This window comes from Temnothorax longispinosus, chromosome 9 (genome assembly GCF_030848805.1).
Source record: "Temnothorax longispinosus isolate EJ_2023e chromosome 9, Tlon_JGU_v1, whole genome shotgun sequence".
NCBI classification, from domain to species: domain Eukaryota; kingdom Metazoa; phylum Arthropoda; class Insecta; order Hymenoptera; family Formicidae; genus Temnothorax; species Temnothorax longispinosus.
Window position 1 is genome coordinate 7,307,118 of NC_092366.1, and position 16,770 is coordinate 7,323,887.

Consider the following 16,770-nt stretch of genomic DNA (forward strand, 5'->3'; position numbering starts at 1 on the left):
TATTTCCTATATAAAAATTATTTTTGCTATAAATGTTAGTGTACAAAAAGTAGAAATAAAAAGAAACAAAGATCAAATTTTTAAATTCTTTGGTGATTTGTCATTTACATGCGAGATTACATGCGTCGGTTTGACAACAGCAATCGTTTTTCTTCATTGACTCGCTCGACAGTGATTTGCAGTAGTTACAAGTACCTAATTCATCAACCGTCTGAATTGTCCTTGCGTATGTGACACAAATGTGGTTGACACAAGACAAATGGAAGTTCTCGGTAATGCAGAAATCTTATGATGATCAACACGATCTTTTATCATTGCACATTTAACGCAACTATATCTGTCTTGTTTAATTAGTTTACTGCGATGACTCTAATTGTTTAGCGACGAAAGATTCTCCATTAATCTATTAATATTCATGTCAAGTATAATACCTATATTTTTTAATAAACTCTAAATTATTAAGTCGCGATAGTAGAGAATTAAATTGATTTAAAAACTCGTTTTTACATCTTAAAGAAAAATCTTATAAATTTTACAACTTACTAATTTAATATAGGTACGTTAAGAAATTATATATTTATAATGGTTTATATGTAAAAGATTATAATTGTAGAGATTCGCAGTAAGATTTAATAATGTTTCGAGATAAAGCCAGAACGTCATTCAAGATTAAACAAAGACATCCGTGATCCGTTTGATTCTCGTCAGCGAGTAAAGATCGAATCTGTGTTCGAAGCTGTTCGAAGCGGCCCTATCGAAACCGCCAGTCACGGGGTGTCGTAATAAATTCGATTCCTTTTTTTTATTCAGTACACAAAGGAGGAGAAAGAGAGATAGACAGTTTAGGGGAGTTAAAACGTGACTGGGCATTCGCTCGCCTGTCACAAGAATGATTCATCGTGCGAGGCGATCGATCTGTCGCGATATTAGTGATAGCCGTGCACTGCGAATTTTCGAGGTAGAATCAAAGACAAATGTTCTCTCGGCGCCGGCGCTCTGATTATGCTAACATTTTGTCTAATAATAGAACTTACGCACGAAGATATGAATTGGAAAATAATGCTACCTATGAAAAATTTCTTTATAAGAAAATAATAGAAATAGAAATAATATAGAAAAATATATCTATGAAGTATTCTTGAAAAAAAAATTTTGATTAACAAAACGTTATATTTATAAAGAAAATTCTTTGTGAAAGTATTAATTAATAGAGTTTAATACGAAAAATTCTCGATGTATAATTAAGAACATATCCTACCGCTGAAGAATTCTTTGTAAGTTTCAGATTTCTTAGACGAATCTTGATCTCTGGAATACCTTGGGCGAAAACAGAAATTTTGTCTATGGAGAATTTCTTGTGCGAGAGGATCAATGATCGTGACTGCACTCATTCACTCACTTCACTGACACTAACGTTCAGCGCTCACGTGTGTTCTCTTCGTTATCCTCTCATTGCTCCTTCCGCTCCCCCCCTCCCCACGAGATAAGACAATATCGGCCCACATGGGAATGCAAAAGGGACGACCAGTTCCCATGATCGATACGACAGTAAACGTTGGCAAAGAAGTTGTTTAAAAGTTCACTGATTTTAATAATAGGAGCACAACTCCGAAAATTATCTCTAATCTTCTACGATATATATGTACAGTATCTAACAAAATCATAAAAATTACTTTATAAGAATATAATTTAGACACTTTTATAAATGATATCCTTCTAAATAGTACTTTCTGAGCCTGACATAAACATATAGATCTTTTTTTTTTAATAATTAAAGTTTTGAGAAATTGCTTTTAAATATTTATTCATTTTTACAAAGCTCTGGACAGAAATAATGATAATAAAATTCTGAAATTTTTATAATGCCTTGTAAAACGATTAATTAATTTATCATCTCTCAAAGAAAATGCTCTAAAAATAATTTCACAATTTCCAAGATTATTACAACAATTCAGAATATCCTTAATGCTTGAGATTGATTGGTGTTTAGCTAACTAACGATAAGTAACGTTCGTAGTTGCAGTTCGGGTCCTCTCATAGTCGCTCGCGCGCGTAAACTCATCCTTATACTTTATACGAGCTCACTCCCACCTTCTGGGAACCCCCTGGCCCCTTTGTTTTGAGAGAGCTTCGGAGCACGAGAGAACAGTGCATGCTGTAACGGTGTACATGCGTAGGAGCATCCATTTCGCGAAGCACGTGTGTACTAATACCTACGCGCTAACGTACTAGGAGCGCGACTGATATAGGATGATTAACCACGGTGGTGATTAGTCCTAAACATATCATCACTATGTGTATATGTGTGTCATATTTATATATCTTATTATATTTAATTTGTAAAACTGTGTTATATTTGTTTATTACATATTTTAATTAGAATGTAATTGTATAATTCACTACCCCGGTTTTATCTTCGACTTTGCGAAATTTTAGAAATGACGATTGGTTCGCCCTTTCTTAAGAAATCTCTTCTCGCCCTCAATGTAATTCACGAAATGTTTCGGGTCTTATCTGGTCAATAACTCGAGATGCGCGGAAGTGAAATGGAACGCGATATTGCATGTCGAAAATTTATTATTGTAGGTGTATCTACGAACTGTTCGCGTAGATGTGAAACTAAGAGAACGTTTATAGCATATAAGCGCGATAAGCGCGATCTACCCTAGAGCGATTCTTTCAGATTGTCGAACATTTATTTTTTTTATATCGTCGACGAGTGCCACTTCGATCCCCTTTTCGTTTATCATGGAGTTTTTTTTGCGAACGCAGGAGATAAAGATAATGCAAATGCATGTGTCTCGTGACAGAATAATAAAATCGATATGATAGAACAAATGGATGTAAAAATCGCTTGGAGTATTAACTAAAAATGAGAGAAATATTTGCTTAAACGATTTTTTTAAATTCTATTAAATTCAAACAGAAATAATAATATTTAAAAAAAAGCATATATAATTATAGCATATAACGTAATTAATTAAAAATACAAAATTCTATCAAGTTATATTTTACTTATCACTCTTTAATTATACTTATAAAAAAATCGAATATTTTGAAAATTTATTTCTCTTTCTCGATATGCAATTGTGTAGTGCTTGCGCATAAAAGTACACATCAGTAATAGTACTCACTGATCACATCATCATTAAACTATTTCATCATTGCCAGTCTTCCTTCTTTTTCTGCTCCTCCTTCTCTTTTTTTATCTTTATTAAATAATATTTACTCTGACAGTGTGCAGAGTCGAAATTATCTTTAAGAACGAATTGAGCCGAGCGGAATGAAAGAGTGAGAGTGATTAGATACGCGGTTTGGGTTCAAGTTACATTTTGGCCCACCTTGAAAAGGCTGCTGTTGAAGACTAGAAGAGCCCTTAGAAGCTTCTTCGATGACTAACCTGACCTTTTTCAAGGAAAGTTCCACTATCGACTAGCTGCCAAAACGGCTTACTCGACAACTGGCACGTGTTACATCGCAATCGCACCCCGCCTTTTACTCGGGCTTCCAGGCCGATTAGCAGTCGACGGTCGACGCATCGCGCAGGGATCGATTCCTCTATCCCGATTAGAAGATTAGACGGAGATTAGATCATGACGAGATTAGATTAGAGATTGGACACGACGCATCTCGTGAAATGTATCTCAAAATAAGATTAATTCGAAATGCAGCGTGTCTCAATTTTTGCCTTCTTCAGTGTCCCTTCTATTGGTAAATATAAATCGAAAGAATCACAAAGCAATATACACAGTGATAAAGAATAATTTAGTATCATTGGATTGATAAAGATTTACATACGTGGACTTTTATGATAAAATAATGATTCCGGTCCATAAAAAATACGACCGTTGGGATCTGTCGCACCCCATGATATTTCTATATTTATATTAATATAGTTCCGAATAAAGGGGAGAACGGTGAGAGATGCGGGAAATAAATGAATTTTCCTCGCAAATAAGCCGACGCGCTGGTAATAAAACGGATCCGACTCTACACAAGAGAGACAAGCTGTTACACGCGGTCATTAATGAAGTTAGTACCTCGTTCTTTTTACTGTGATCGCAAAGTGAACCTAAAACGAAACATAGTGTGTACGTTTACAGAGTAAAGAAGGAAAGGAAACGAATAAACCCTCTCACACCCACTGCAAAGATAATATCAAGCTTTTAATTGACGGGAACGGCGATCGAGAGCTCGTTTCAATTTCGACCATCTCTTTCGAATTTTTTTTCTCTGTCTTCTTGCGCACGTGCGTCGAATTAGCACGGAGAGGCTCTGCATCGTATTCCCCTTTCGCTTCTATATTCGCGGATCCCCACAAGCATCCCGTGGGATCAACTTGAGTTCCAAACAGGCTGTGACTCACACAAACCGCACATAAACTATGCTTCGAAGACTCTTCTTTCGCCTGTCAATTTGTCTTTCTTGTCCTCCTACCCTTCGCAACTTTAATTCCAATAGGAGTTGAATATATACCAGAATCTCTTGAAAGAGCGATTTTCTGAAAGAAGATTCTATTCTTCAGGAAGATCTGTTATCTTTGTGTAGTGTAATTTATTAATTAAGTTAATTTAATAAAATCTTTATAATAAAGAAAGATGTTATTACGAATTTATTAGTAATAATACTATTGGCAATGCTTCAAACGTTCAATTGCTATAAATAAAAATAAATTAAAAGATTTCTAAATGACAAAAATTTTCTATTAATTTTTAAATTTAGAGAAAATCTTCATTAAGATTTTCTCTTTCTCTTTCTCTTTCATTTTAGAGAAATCTTTATTTAATATTTATTTCTATTTTAATTCGTCTTTATTTTCTATCTGTAAGAATTTTTGTAATAAAGAGTAGGCAAAATATTTTGCATTGTAGCTTTCTAATACACATATGCCAATAAGTACTTATGCCAATAAGTGATAAAAAGGTGTATAGCTAATCTCATCGAGCTTCAAGCAGAGTAAAGAAGTCATGTCTCTCTCTCTCTCTCTTCAAAACAAAGATTAATGAAAAATAATGAAATTGCAAATCGTGATGGACATCGATGCAGGTAGGAGCACGCGAGCGTAACGGTTCGTCGGATGATGATGAGGCGCGATGATAAACGATGATGATCCCAAGGCCCCCCAAGATATAATGTAGCACGTGTGTTGAACCCTCTTGTCCGTTTCAACGATCTGATCCTGTTCTCTTCCTTCCCCTGGCGATTGTGCCAGGTGCACCAAATGCACTTCAAGAAGATTTGCCATTAACCGCACGATAACGGAATCACCTGTCGCTTCACGCTGGTCTTGATTGATTCGATTTGAGAGAAGTGGTAGAGATTGATAGAAATTATTACGCCAAATCGATTATATCGACTGACCTAGTTTATTTTATTAAATTGTTTAATATATTTACTTTTTAATAATTAATGTTATCAGTTATTATGTATATAATCGAGATTTAGATTGTTTTGTTTAGCTTAAGTGCAAGTAATTTTCTATTTTATATAATGTGCAAATTAATAATAATTAATTTAAATTATCTACATTTATACATTTCTATACCGCGAAGTTTTTTGAATTCTGCGATTGGAGTTAATATTGGTTCCCTTATGAATTAAATGAACATGTGCGCCTCTCCGAGTCTCGACTTGAGGGTCTCGTTCGATAATGGCCGACGATCAGGAGGGGTAATCGTGACGACAATAGTGCAGAGATGCGTGGGATGAAACAAGACGGAGTTAATGTCGGTAACAGCTGTCGGTACCCGCGGAACAAATAAACAAGAACCCTCTTGAGTAAAGGATGTTGCTCCATCTTTCGAGTCGATGCCTAGCGTGTCGCCGTCGGTCATTCGCAAAAAAAAAAAATTGTACAGGTCTTTTGTCTAGCGAGAGGCAAAATCACACTGAAATTAAACTGTTTATATTGCTCTGTAGAAAATAACTTTTGTAAATTAAATAAAGCATCTTGTTTAACAAGATTTTCACGTTGTTATTATGCATTCCTAAGATAATAATAATGCTAAAAACTTCAACTACAAGTACAACAACAACTCTGTAAAACTATTTCTTTGGATTTTCATTATAATAAATGAAAGAAAGGGAATATCTGGTCTTTGTAATCGGAATTAAAAAAGTCCAGTAGATCATGCGACGCATTGAAAGCGAATGAATGTACCGCACAATCGTGTCCCTTAAAAAAAGAAGAAATAAGAGAGAGAGAGAGAGAGAGAGAGAGAGAAAGAGAAGTTCGTTTTATTTCAGCCTTGCTTTTTATCGTTGCGAACTTTCAACGAAAGACACTTCGCGAAGCCGTCGAATAAAAGTTAGGAGATCGATGGAAGCGAGAGCAAAGATCGAGAGTCCCGAGGGAGAAACAGATGGAAAAGGATTAGGAGTTGGCGAAAGAGATCGATCGAGGAGAGCTTGAAAGCACTTTTACGCCGGCAATTTCCGCCTTTGATCAATTGCGACGAAGATGCTCCGAATGGCCATGCTTTGACGATCGCAAAGAAATTTTCAAGGAATTGGAGATTCTTCGAATTCGATTGAAAGTCGATGACATTCGATCGCTCGATTTGCGTTGTAACATATTAAGTACTACATATTGCGCGCGGTCTCAAACATCGAGAGTCCAATAACAGGGAGTCCAGTAACATATAATATGATTTATAAAGGGTATATTGAGTAATTAAACAATAATTTATATAATAACATTTACATATAATGTTTTATTATAGAAAGAAGACGTCAAAATAAGACGTATTTTTAAATCTTTTAAAAAGTTTTTCTGAAGAAACAGAAGAAAAGGGATCAGATATGGAAATGTTATAAAATGAAGAAATCTCCGAGACGTCAGATATTTCTAATCTGATTTTTCATAACATTTTGCAAATGTGCATATTGTGCATCCGGGCAAAACGAACGCGGTAAGGAGCGCGTTTCTTCCTCACAAAGAGGTGCTCATCAGCAGAATGGCGCGCAATCGACGTCATTTTTTTCTCCGCGTGGAACGAACGAACACCCCGTCGCGTCAGTCGGCTGTCTCGTTTCGCAGCGAGCTTCACAGCGCAAATTGCAATCTCCCCCTTTTTCTAGATTCCCTTATTTGTCCTGCCTGCTTGCTCCTCTCTTCCTATCCTGCCTGCATGTCTGCCTGCCTGCCTGCCGATTGCAGGACCCTCATTCTCTTTTCAGAACGACCCTCCTCCTGAGTCCTGAGCTCTCTGTCACGTACACGTGTCGTGTCTTTTTTAGAATGTTCGAGAATGAGAGAAATGCAACTTTGTTGATAAAAATGCCAAATGAACAAATATTATGTGACTGCAACTCATCGTGTAGGGGTGTACTTTCAACTCAAGATCTCATTGCACGCGAAAAGAAATACCCGCCGCGTTGAATAACGTAGATTTTTTTACAATAGAAAACAAAAGAAACACGAGCATATATATTAGAATTCAAAGCTGTGATAGATGCGAGAAAATTACAAAACATGTGCAAGACCTGAATAAGCAGAACTGAAAAAATAGTAAAATGAAGAAAAGTCATAAATAATAAAAAAGTCATAAAAAATTAATTAGTAAACAATAAAACAATACAATTTTTTATGATTAATAAGCTTGGAGCAACGTAATCGATCATATTTATATCAAAGATTTTACGATAGTAAACAATAATTATAATGTTTTTATAAGAGCCATTGAAAGATTGATTCAAAACATCCTTTTTTTAAAATTATTGTGCGTCTTTCTTCGTTTAGGTTCCACACGCGAAAGCATTACATGTCAAAGCGTATATAGTGAGTACATATGCGTGCAGTATGCAGGTACCTGTATTTTTTTCAAAGAATAGAGATTTATATGAAAGAGAATAATCACTCGCTCGCTTTTGTTCTTTCGTTGTTCGTTCGTTGCAATTTACATTAAACTAGTTGCTGAAAAATTTTTCGTTATTGTTTCTATATTTATTTATTAATTTTTTCATCAATGTTTTCTACATAAGTGAATTCTGAATGTGGAACAATTAGATATGTTATTAAATAAAAAAATATAAAACCTATAAGAAATAATTTTGTAAAAAACTAATGTAGCAATGCAATATAAAAATTATATAATATATGTAAATAACATATCTCACATAAAAATAAAAATTATAAGATACGTTCAAATAATATAACTGATTCTTTCTCAGCTGTCATATTACAGAATATAGACTAACAATACGATTGAATTTTTCTGAAATTAATCTCGAATTACTTACACGATTTCTCAAATTTCCAAGCTAATGCGGTTGATCGCGCTCGTGGTCATGAATCATATGCGAATGCGACAGTCGTGGCGAATATAACATGAGCGACGGCAGACGACGAACTGTCGAGAATTCGATAATGGAAATGCACGGCGGGACGTCGCATCGTCGTCGAAAAAACCACAGCTATACGCGAGAGAAAGAGATAGGTACATACAAGAAGTATCTACCCGCATAAAAAAAAGCACGACCAGAAACAAGAAACGAAAGAGAGGGGTAAATAAAGAGAGAGGGAGGCAAAGGGAGAAAGGGAATACGTTAGAGGAAACATGTGCAATGCGCAGAATCCGTCTGACGGAGAGAAAAAAGTATCAAAAGGAATACATAAGGGAAAATGTGCAACATATAGCACGGTGGAAAATGTGCGGAAGAAAATATGCAACGTACACAGTATTTACGTGCATGTATGAGGAAAAGGAAGCAAGAGTGCAAAAGAATACGCGAAAGAGAGATGTACAACAAATGGAGAGGAAGGGAAAAAAATATCGGGGATCAGGTTCAAAGGTATTCCAACCCCATGAGTGTTTCTTTTTATCCACGTTGTCGTAGCGGAGAGAGCGGCGTGCGATTAATAAAAATCCGCATCGCGAGCTGCATATCCCGAGGGATGTATATCAGTGCATATTTGTGTTTCTCATGGGAAATGTATCGCGTGGGGAAGCTTACAATATTTCCACATATACTCTGGAAATATCGATATTTCGCTTTTGACAGTTCGCGTTTCCAGCATTGATATTTCGATCGCAATACAACCTAGCTGGAATCGATTTCATTCGGTAGCTAGTATCAAATGGAATTGTTATACGGTTAAATTACGATTATAACAAATTAATTATTACAAAATTATTAAACATGCATTTTTAATATAATTTTTTAAAACAAAAAATTAAGCAAGTTAAAACATAGAATAAAATTTAGAGATATTCTTTTGTAATAAGAACTTTTATAAATTAACTATATATAATAACAATTAAAAAAAAAATTAATTAAACAATTAGAAAATTGTAAATCAAAAGATAATAAATCGACGAGAGAAAATTCAAGTTGTACAGAGTTGGGGATTGTAAGAGGCAAGTTTAAGTACGGCAGAGTTGAGAGATGCATGTCTGGAAAGCACAAGAGCTTGAGAGGGTTGCAAGTGTGGTGTTGCGAAATCGAGAGAAAGCTGGTGGTGACGGCTGAAAATCGCCAAGGGAGTAGAAAGTACCGTATAGCTATATAGTATATAAAGAGTGAGTTTTCCAGCTTCGGAACAAAGCGAAATTCACCTCCGCTTTATCTTCGATCCAGCGATGAGAGGTAAGATAGAAATACTCTATACGTGAATGCATCGATGTCTAGATAACAGATTCATGAATATTTGTACTCGCATCTGTCGGGTATTATATACCGAAAATTAAAACATAAATATAAGAGACAAAAAACAAAGAGAGAGAGAAAGAGAGAGAGAGAGAGAGAGAGAGAGAGAGAAAGAGAGAGAGAGAGAGAGAGAAATAATACGTTTCATTCTAGAAGCAACAAAACAACCGTGTTCAGTATGCAAATTAATGCAATAACGTTCAACATAATATCACTTCATTATATCTCTGTACACCTCGCACATCGATGATGGGGTTTCCCTATACAATACATTATGCAGCACCTTGTGTTACGTGATATATAATATTGGCATTGCCAATTTAGGATCGGTCATGCATATATATACATATATATATATACTCTGTCTCACAATTTCCACATATATCCCTAACACCTATTATATTTAAGGAAATAATGATTTACTTGAAATAAAATTATAAGGAGAGTCATCAATGGTATTAATAATGTGAAATAAAACCAATTAACATATTACTATGACATACAAGTGTATAAATATATATTGCAATTTAATTCATTATTTTTTTTAATTTACCTTATAAAAGTGAAAATAAACATCTAATAATTTCTAATTATATTATATATAGGTATTTCTAATAACTGTTTAGTGCTGCATTAAAAAATTTAGTAGGTCTTTAGTTGAGGGTTACAGTTAAATATAAGTTTCTCATTTCTAACATAATTCCTTTTAATAAATTATAATAATTTCAGTATTCGCGTCTTGGTATCAGTTTGATTTAGAATATTTTTTTCTGATTTCGTCATACGTTTTACTAATTTTATTTATTTCAATATTTCCTCGATCAATCCTGTCAAAATATTAGAACATTTAGAATTATTTAACTTGATAATTATATTGTCAAACGGTTAAAATCTAGGGGAGGTTTCTTCTCTTTTGAAACCGACTTCAAGTTAAGAATGTTAAACAAAAGAGAAGAAGGAGGAAGAAGGGACAAGAGATCGAAGACCTTGCAAAGAAGAAGCGCCGCTTGTGCTAATAATAGCTTCGAGTTATTTATAATTTCAGATTATCCCATCAATTATACACATAATTCCCGGTAAAATGCTGCCAATCACGTCACATTTTTACTATGTATAATTTTTTTTTGCGTCATCGCCGTCTTTTCTTCCCATCTTCTTCGCAAACCTATATGTTTCAAATGAGTGTAGCGGGTTTATCGAGAGAGGCTAATTCTCGAAACCTGTACCGAACCGGTATCCGAATGTATAAGATAGTATTTTTAACTCGTGCGAGACCGAAGAAAGGCGAGAGGAAAAGAAAGATTTAAGAGTCCCTGAATGTCCATGTTCAGTGATGCTCAAAAGATATATAGATATACTTCGAATAGATTTCAAATCCTAAACTAATAAAAACATAGATATTAAATGTAAAAATAAATGACAGAAAAAATACAGATAATTTCGAAGATATGCATGTGCATGATCATCAGTGTTAAAAATTTCTAATCTTTAAAAGTAATAATAAATATTTATAATGACTAATGTGAATTATTATACATTTTGAATTTGTGTGAGAGATGTTTATATGTATAGCAGTAATAATTACATGTAGTAATAGTTGTTATTTATAAATAAATTATAATAAAATAAAATGTTAAATATTTTTTTTTAAATAATAAAAGCAAAAAAAGATTAAATCATGCATGTCTGCGACATTTGAGCAGATAAACTATTAATTACGTGGTTTCTTAATATTCCACTTTTAAAAGTGCTTTCACAACGTTAGGTTAATTTGTAAATTTGAACATTTACACGTCTTAAAAATTTAATTTTTTGCACTAATTTGAAATGACCTGTACTCAAAATAGAAACAAGAATTTTTTTTCTATAGAGTTGAGAATCTCTGTAGCGCTCTGATGTTTCGGGGTTAAAGACCGGGTGCAGCAAGTCTTACGTGTGCTCTGAGAGACTTCAATTTTCTCTCGTTGTTCTCCCCCTTTGCCACTCTCTTTCAACCTCTTCTCTTCAACGCCGATCTTTTCGCGTTTTCTCTTTCTCTCGGAAGCATCTTCTTCTTTTTCTTGTACACGCGCGTACCCGTGGAACGAAAGACAGTTTATAACGGAGCTGACGAATGGTCGAAAGAGTCTCTCAGTTCTTTTTTTCCTTCCTTCTTTCTTCCTCCTTTTTTTATTTATCTCCGTTTGTCTCTTTGGGAGATTCCCGTGGGATTACTGGATTTAAGGTGATCTCACAATGCGCACGTGCACTTGGAATTAAATCTCGTTTACAAGTAAAGTTCAACAAACCATGAATTCATATTAATGTTAATATATAAAAAAATAAACAATAATAAATATTTATATTTATTAGATAGATTACTATAAATTCATTCATAAATTCATAAAATGTCTAATCCTATACTTATAAAATTTTAAATAATACTTAAAATAATTTTTTACTTCTTTTTGATACAGAAATTAATATGCGGAATTTTAATCATGATGCATCCAGCAGTTAGTATCCTTTAAACGCGTTTTAATTCGCTCGGGACTCTTTCCATGCACCATTCCGGAAATCTCTTTGGGAAGGTCCACAGTGGATTATGGGGATTGAGTTGAGTTCGGAGCAGAGAGAAGCAGAAAAAAGCGAAGCAGAGAGAAATTGATATGTGCGTAGGCGAGTAATGCGTAATCCTATCTAATTGAAACAAACGTTGCTCTATTAGCTATCTAATGGTTATGATATAAGGAATGCACACTAACGAACAATTAGCTTCCGTGGAACTTTCACAAGTAATCTGAAACTAATTGTAAGTAAAATATTGTAGATATAAATATGTTCAAAAATAAATTTTTAAAAAACAATGTACTATGTGTACTTGTTAAAATAAAATTGTATAAATTAAAGTAACGATATTATGTACATGTATAAAATAAGAATTACCTATAATAAAGCGAACATTTTGGAAAATACATCATAGAAAATTTACAGATTTTTAAGAAAAATTCCAAAGATGGTCTAATCCAAAAATATACGTATGTTATCGAAAAGGAAATAGCGATACAAATCAAGACCCTGACCTAGACGCCTAGACAAAGTTGTCGTCTAGGCTGTTAACTATGGCGACATGATGAGCGGTAGATAGCCGAGTGGAAAAAAAGAGCCTAAAATAATATCGTAAACCACGACGAGAGAAGGGCACCCTGTTTCGCTTATGTGTGCGTGCACGTGTATTAAGGCCAGTCGGTTAGTTTGTGTACGATGTGGAAGTCTATTTCGAACATAGAAAAACGTATTCTGTATCCAGACACACGGACACGCGGGCTTTGATATCGCACGATATATGGAGAATAGCAAGAGAGACGAAGAGAAAGAGAGAGAGAGAGAGAGAAAGAGAAAGAGAGATGAAGAGAGAGTACAGCATCCCCTCATAAAGCTACGCGCCAGAGGTGCCCAACCATGTAAGTGATAAGAGCATGAGATTCTTCTCATCGTTCAGTAGACTTGTATTATAAAAAAAAGAGTACAATGTAGAAAATTGAAAAAGCAAATACATTTTCAAAAATATTTAATTATTATTATTACTATTATCATAAATTTAAAAAAAGACGATATCTTGTATATTCAATAAATCCAATATATTTTTACAAAACTTAATAACAAATAAGTAAGAATATTATGTATTATTTAATACCTATATATCATATATAAATTAGTTTGCCTTATTTTCACTTTCAAATCCTCAAACAAAAGTCTCATGACGATGCGTTGTATAAATATATGAATGAGACAACATGGAATGAACGACTTATCTCGTTCTCATTGATCGCTGTAATGGCGGGCACCAGGTTCCCCGTTAGCAGAAAAAAGGGAAATCTCCTCGTCAGACGACAAGGACCGGTTAGCATTCGCATTTTTCGCAACGGCACGCTAAGCAATTGAACCAGAGAGCGAACCCGACGACTGTTAAGAACGCAGAGAAAGACTCGTGCGTGCATTTTATCGCCCTCTCTCGAAGAGAGACCGGTCTTCTCCTTCACTTTCTTTTCCTTCGCCTCCATTGTCCCGAGAAAAGGCTCGAAGTTGAGCGTCCCTGTAAATCGGATGCCCGAGCACATCTGGCCCGTGGAAACGCGGGAGTTGAGAGTAAAGTATAAACTATGGGGTGCCACCCCATCTCGCAGGGACGGGGAATACCCCCAGGTTTCCCCCGCTTTCACCTCACCCCCTTTGTAGGTAATATCGCTGTACGTATGCGCAGCGCGCACGCAATAGAGAGGATAGACGATCGTACGCATTCGTGAGAGAGAAAAGGGAGGGTAGACAAAGAAGATTATTCATCATTTTGGAAGAGACTAAGTGCAGTTAAATAAGATAGATATGGAAGAATTATGATAACAGCAAATACGAATATCTGTGTGGAAATTTCATTTGTCTTTTAGACAAGTCACTTGGATTATAGAATATATTTGCAATTAATTCTCTACAATTATTTCTCTCTCTTTACTATAAATCGATAGTTGTTCATATATACGATACAGAAAGAAAAAGAGAGAGTGAAAGGAAAATAAAAATTATATATTTGTATATATCAGCAGAGGAAAGTTTGTATAGCGTTTGTATATAAACTGCACTTATACATATGAAAGGGATAAATGAGAGACGAAAGCGTACGTGAGAACGCACATGAAGAAGATACTATCGTACAAGCCACCATATATATTCGCAATAACGGGGGAGCATGGAGACGAGTTTTCATGGTGGTCCAGGATCTCTTGCGACAGCCAGAAATGCGCAAAGGGTTGCTAAAAGCTATTCACGGGGCTAATGGCTAATGGGGTGTTCTTAACACGGGTGCACATCGCTCCCTTTTGTCGTTCTTTACGTCTCGAGAGAAATGCGACTTCAAAGAAAGAATAGCCTAATTGTTTAAAGTGAGGAAAGTTATAATTCTGCGTATTTTCATAATCATCGGTCCAATTTCATAATATTTTAAATTAGCAGTCGCAGTAATAATTTACAAACTTTTTTGATTTAAATTGTAGACGATTTTTAATTACAGACGTATTTCTCACTTTAAAAACTATAAAAACAGAAAGTTTAAACGCCTAGATCCAGAAGAAATCCAGAAATAATTAAAACGATTAATGCAATAAAATTCCGATAATATTACAGACGATCTGGAAAAAAAAAATAGACAGGTTGGGGATGAAGCCATTTGACCATTGAAAGATCAATGTGGTGGACGATATTCGCTTGCTAATGAATTTTTGTTTGCAAAAATGTGGCGAATGCTGTCACAATCGCACCGCAAAATAAATAATAAATTTCGGTATTGCCGCAAATTGTTGATCATTGTTAAAAATTGTAACGTTTAGTTTTTTAATTCCGTCTACCATGTTCATTTTCCACTTTTATTCATAGCATTTTTCGTTATTTATTGGCATTTTCTCTAATTGATTTATTTATCGTGCAAAAACAAATTTTAGATAAATAACGCGGGATGTCAGACCAATTAGACATTTTTCTGGCAGTTCCCCAGTGGATTGCAATTTAAATGTGTAAATAAAATGTAACAAATTATTTTAGAAAATAGGTATAATTGGTTTTTAAACAAAGCAATTTTTTACAAATTATTAATATAAATTAATATTTTAAATATATGTGTGTTAGAATATACGTATATATTAAACGAAATAATAACCAATTTATTAAAAATTGTGATAATGTAATATTATTACATTATGCAATATATTGAATACATTTTCTGCCCTTCTGTGATGAGAGTAAAGCTTTTATGTTTTTCTATAAAACACGGCAATGTTCGAAAAGTTTGCGGCAAGAGGGTGAGGAAGATGGGTTGATGGAACTTACCGAGTTGTGATTGATGCGTCGGTGCCGGAGCCGGTCTGACTTTGTCCGGAGGGCATCTCCTGGTGGCGGCGACGGTCGCGGGCAGGGGTATACTTGTACCACCCCCAGGGCCACCCCCTGCGACGCCAACTCCTGACGACTGCTTGTTATAGGGCGACGGCAGCCTGAAATGAAAAGGGATTCTGTTGTCAGCTCTTGTTTCATATATTTTTGATTTACAAAATACATTTTCGGAGAATACATATAAAAAATGTAAATTTATTAAAACATTTTTCTGTAAAAAAAAACAATTATAAGAAAAAATTATTTTATAAAAATAAATTTATTATATATATACAAACATAAGAAAAAAATATTATTAAGTATAAACTGACAAAAATTTAAATAAAATATGGTATAAAGCAAGTTCATCGCAAATAACATAAATTATCTTTCTTAAATCATTATTTAATTAACAATCCTGTCAGCCAATTAGGTCAGCTAATCCGGTAAATGCATAAATCAACAATTAAATACATAGTTAAATTCCTTTCAACTAGTAGCTTTTTGACATATGTATATAAATGCGTAAGAACCATACATAGGGTCCATTATAACGTCATGTACACACTCTTGTGCTCGAATTACCAAGTACCGTCCATAAACCTTGCGAATATAACCGGCTTGGCAGAGAAACGGCCTTTGACTCGTATTCGCGCCACACGTTTAAACACTAAACCCGGCTATCCGATATCCACATCCCGCATAAATCATCGCTTTGCCCTAAATATATCATCTATTTTGCCGCAATTAAAATAATTGCAGCTGCCAATTGACTCAAGTGCCCACGAAGTAGAGAACGTAGCTGCAGGTTACTATAAGATTCAAGGCTGCGAAAAGAATAAGGAAAAGGATAACGAACTGGTTTTACCTCTCACTCGCAGATCGCAACTTCTCAATGTGTCTCTTAATTTACTTATTATATGGTATACCCGATGGAAGAAGAAAAGTAAAAAAATTAAACGGATTAGATGGATAAACGAAAGGGCCTACATGCAGTGTTAGTTACAAAAAAATAGATACAAATAAATAATTATTTGGTATAAATATTTTTCAATCTATATTTAAGAACTATTTTGTCATCGAAAGTGAATTGAATTGCAATAGCCTAATTAATTAGTATCAAAGTACATTATCAAATAACGTTAAATATACAAACATTTAACATAAAATACATGGTATTGTTACTTGCTAATTCTTAAAAATTTTAACAAGGCAAGATTTATT

The 16,770-nt window shown here is 34.4% G+C and overlaps 1 protein-coding gene across 5 annotated transcripts in view; it reads right to left on the reverse strand.

The window, feature by feature from the left end:
* Sick (sickie) overlaps positions 1 to 16,770 on the reverse strand; it is a 126,820-nt gene that overhangs the window by 58,819 nt on the left and 51,231 nt on the right. For all 5 annotated transcript variants that reach the window (XM_071788942.1, XM_071788940.1, XM_071788941.1 and 2 more), the window contains exon 5: positions 15,505 to 15,668. In XM_071788942.1, coding sequence (XP_071645043.1) covers positions 15,505 to 15,668 — 164 coding nt within the window. The remainder of the gene's footprint in view (positions 1 to 15,504; positions 15,669 to 16,770) is intronic.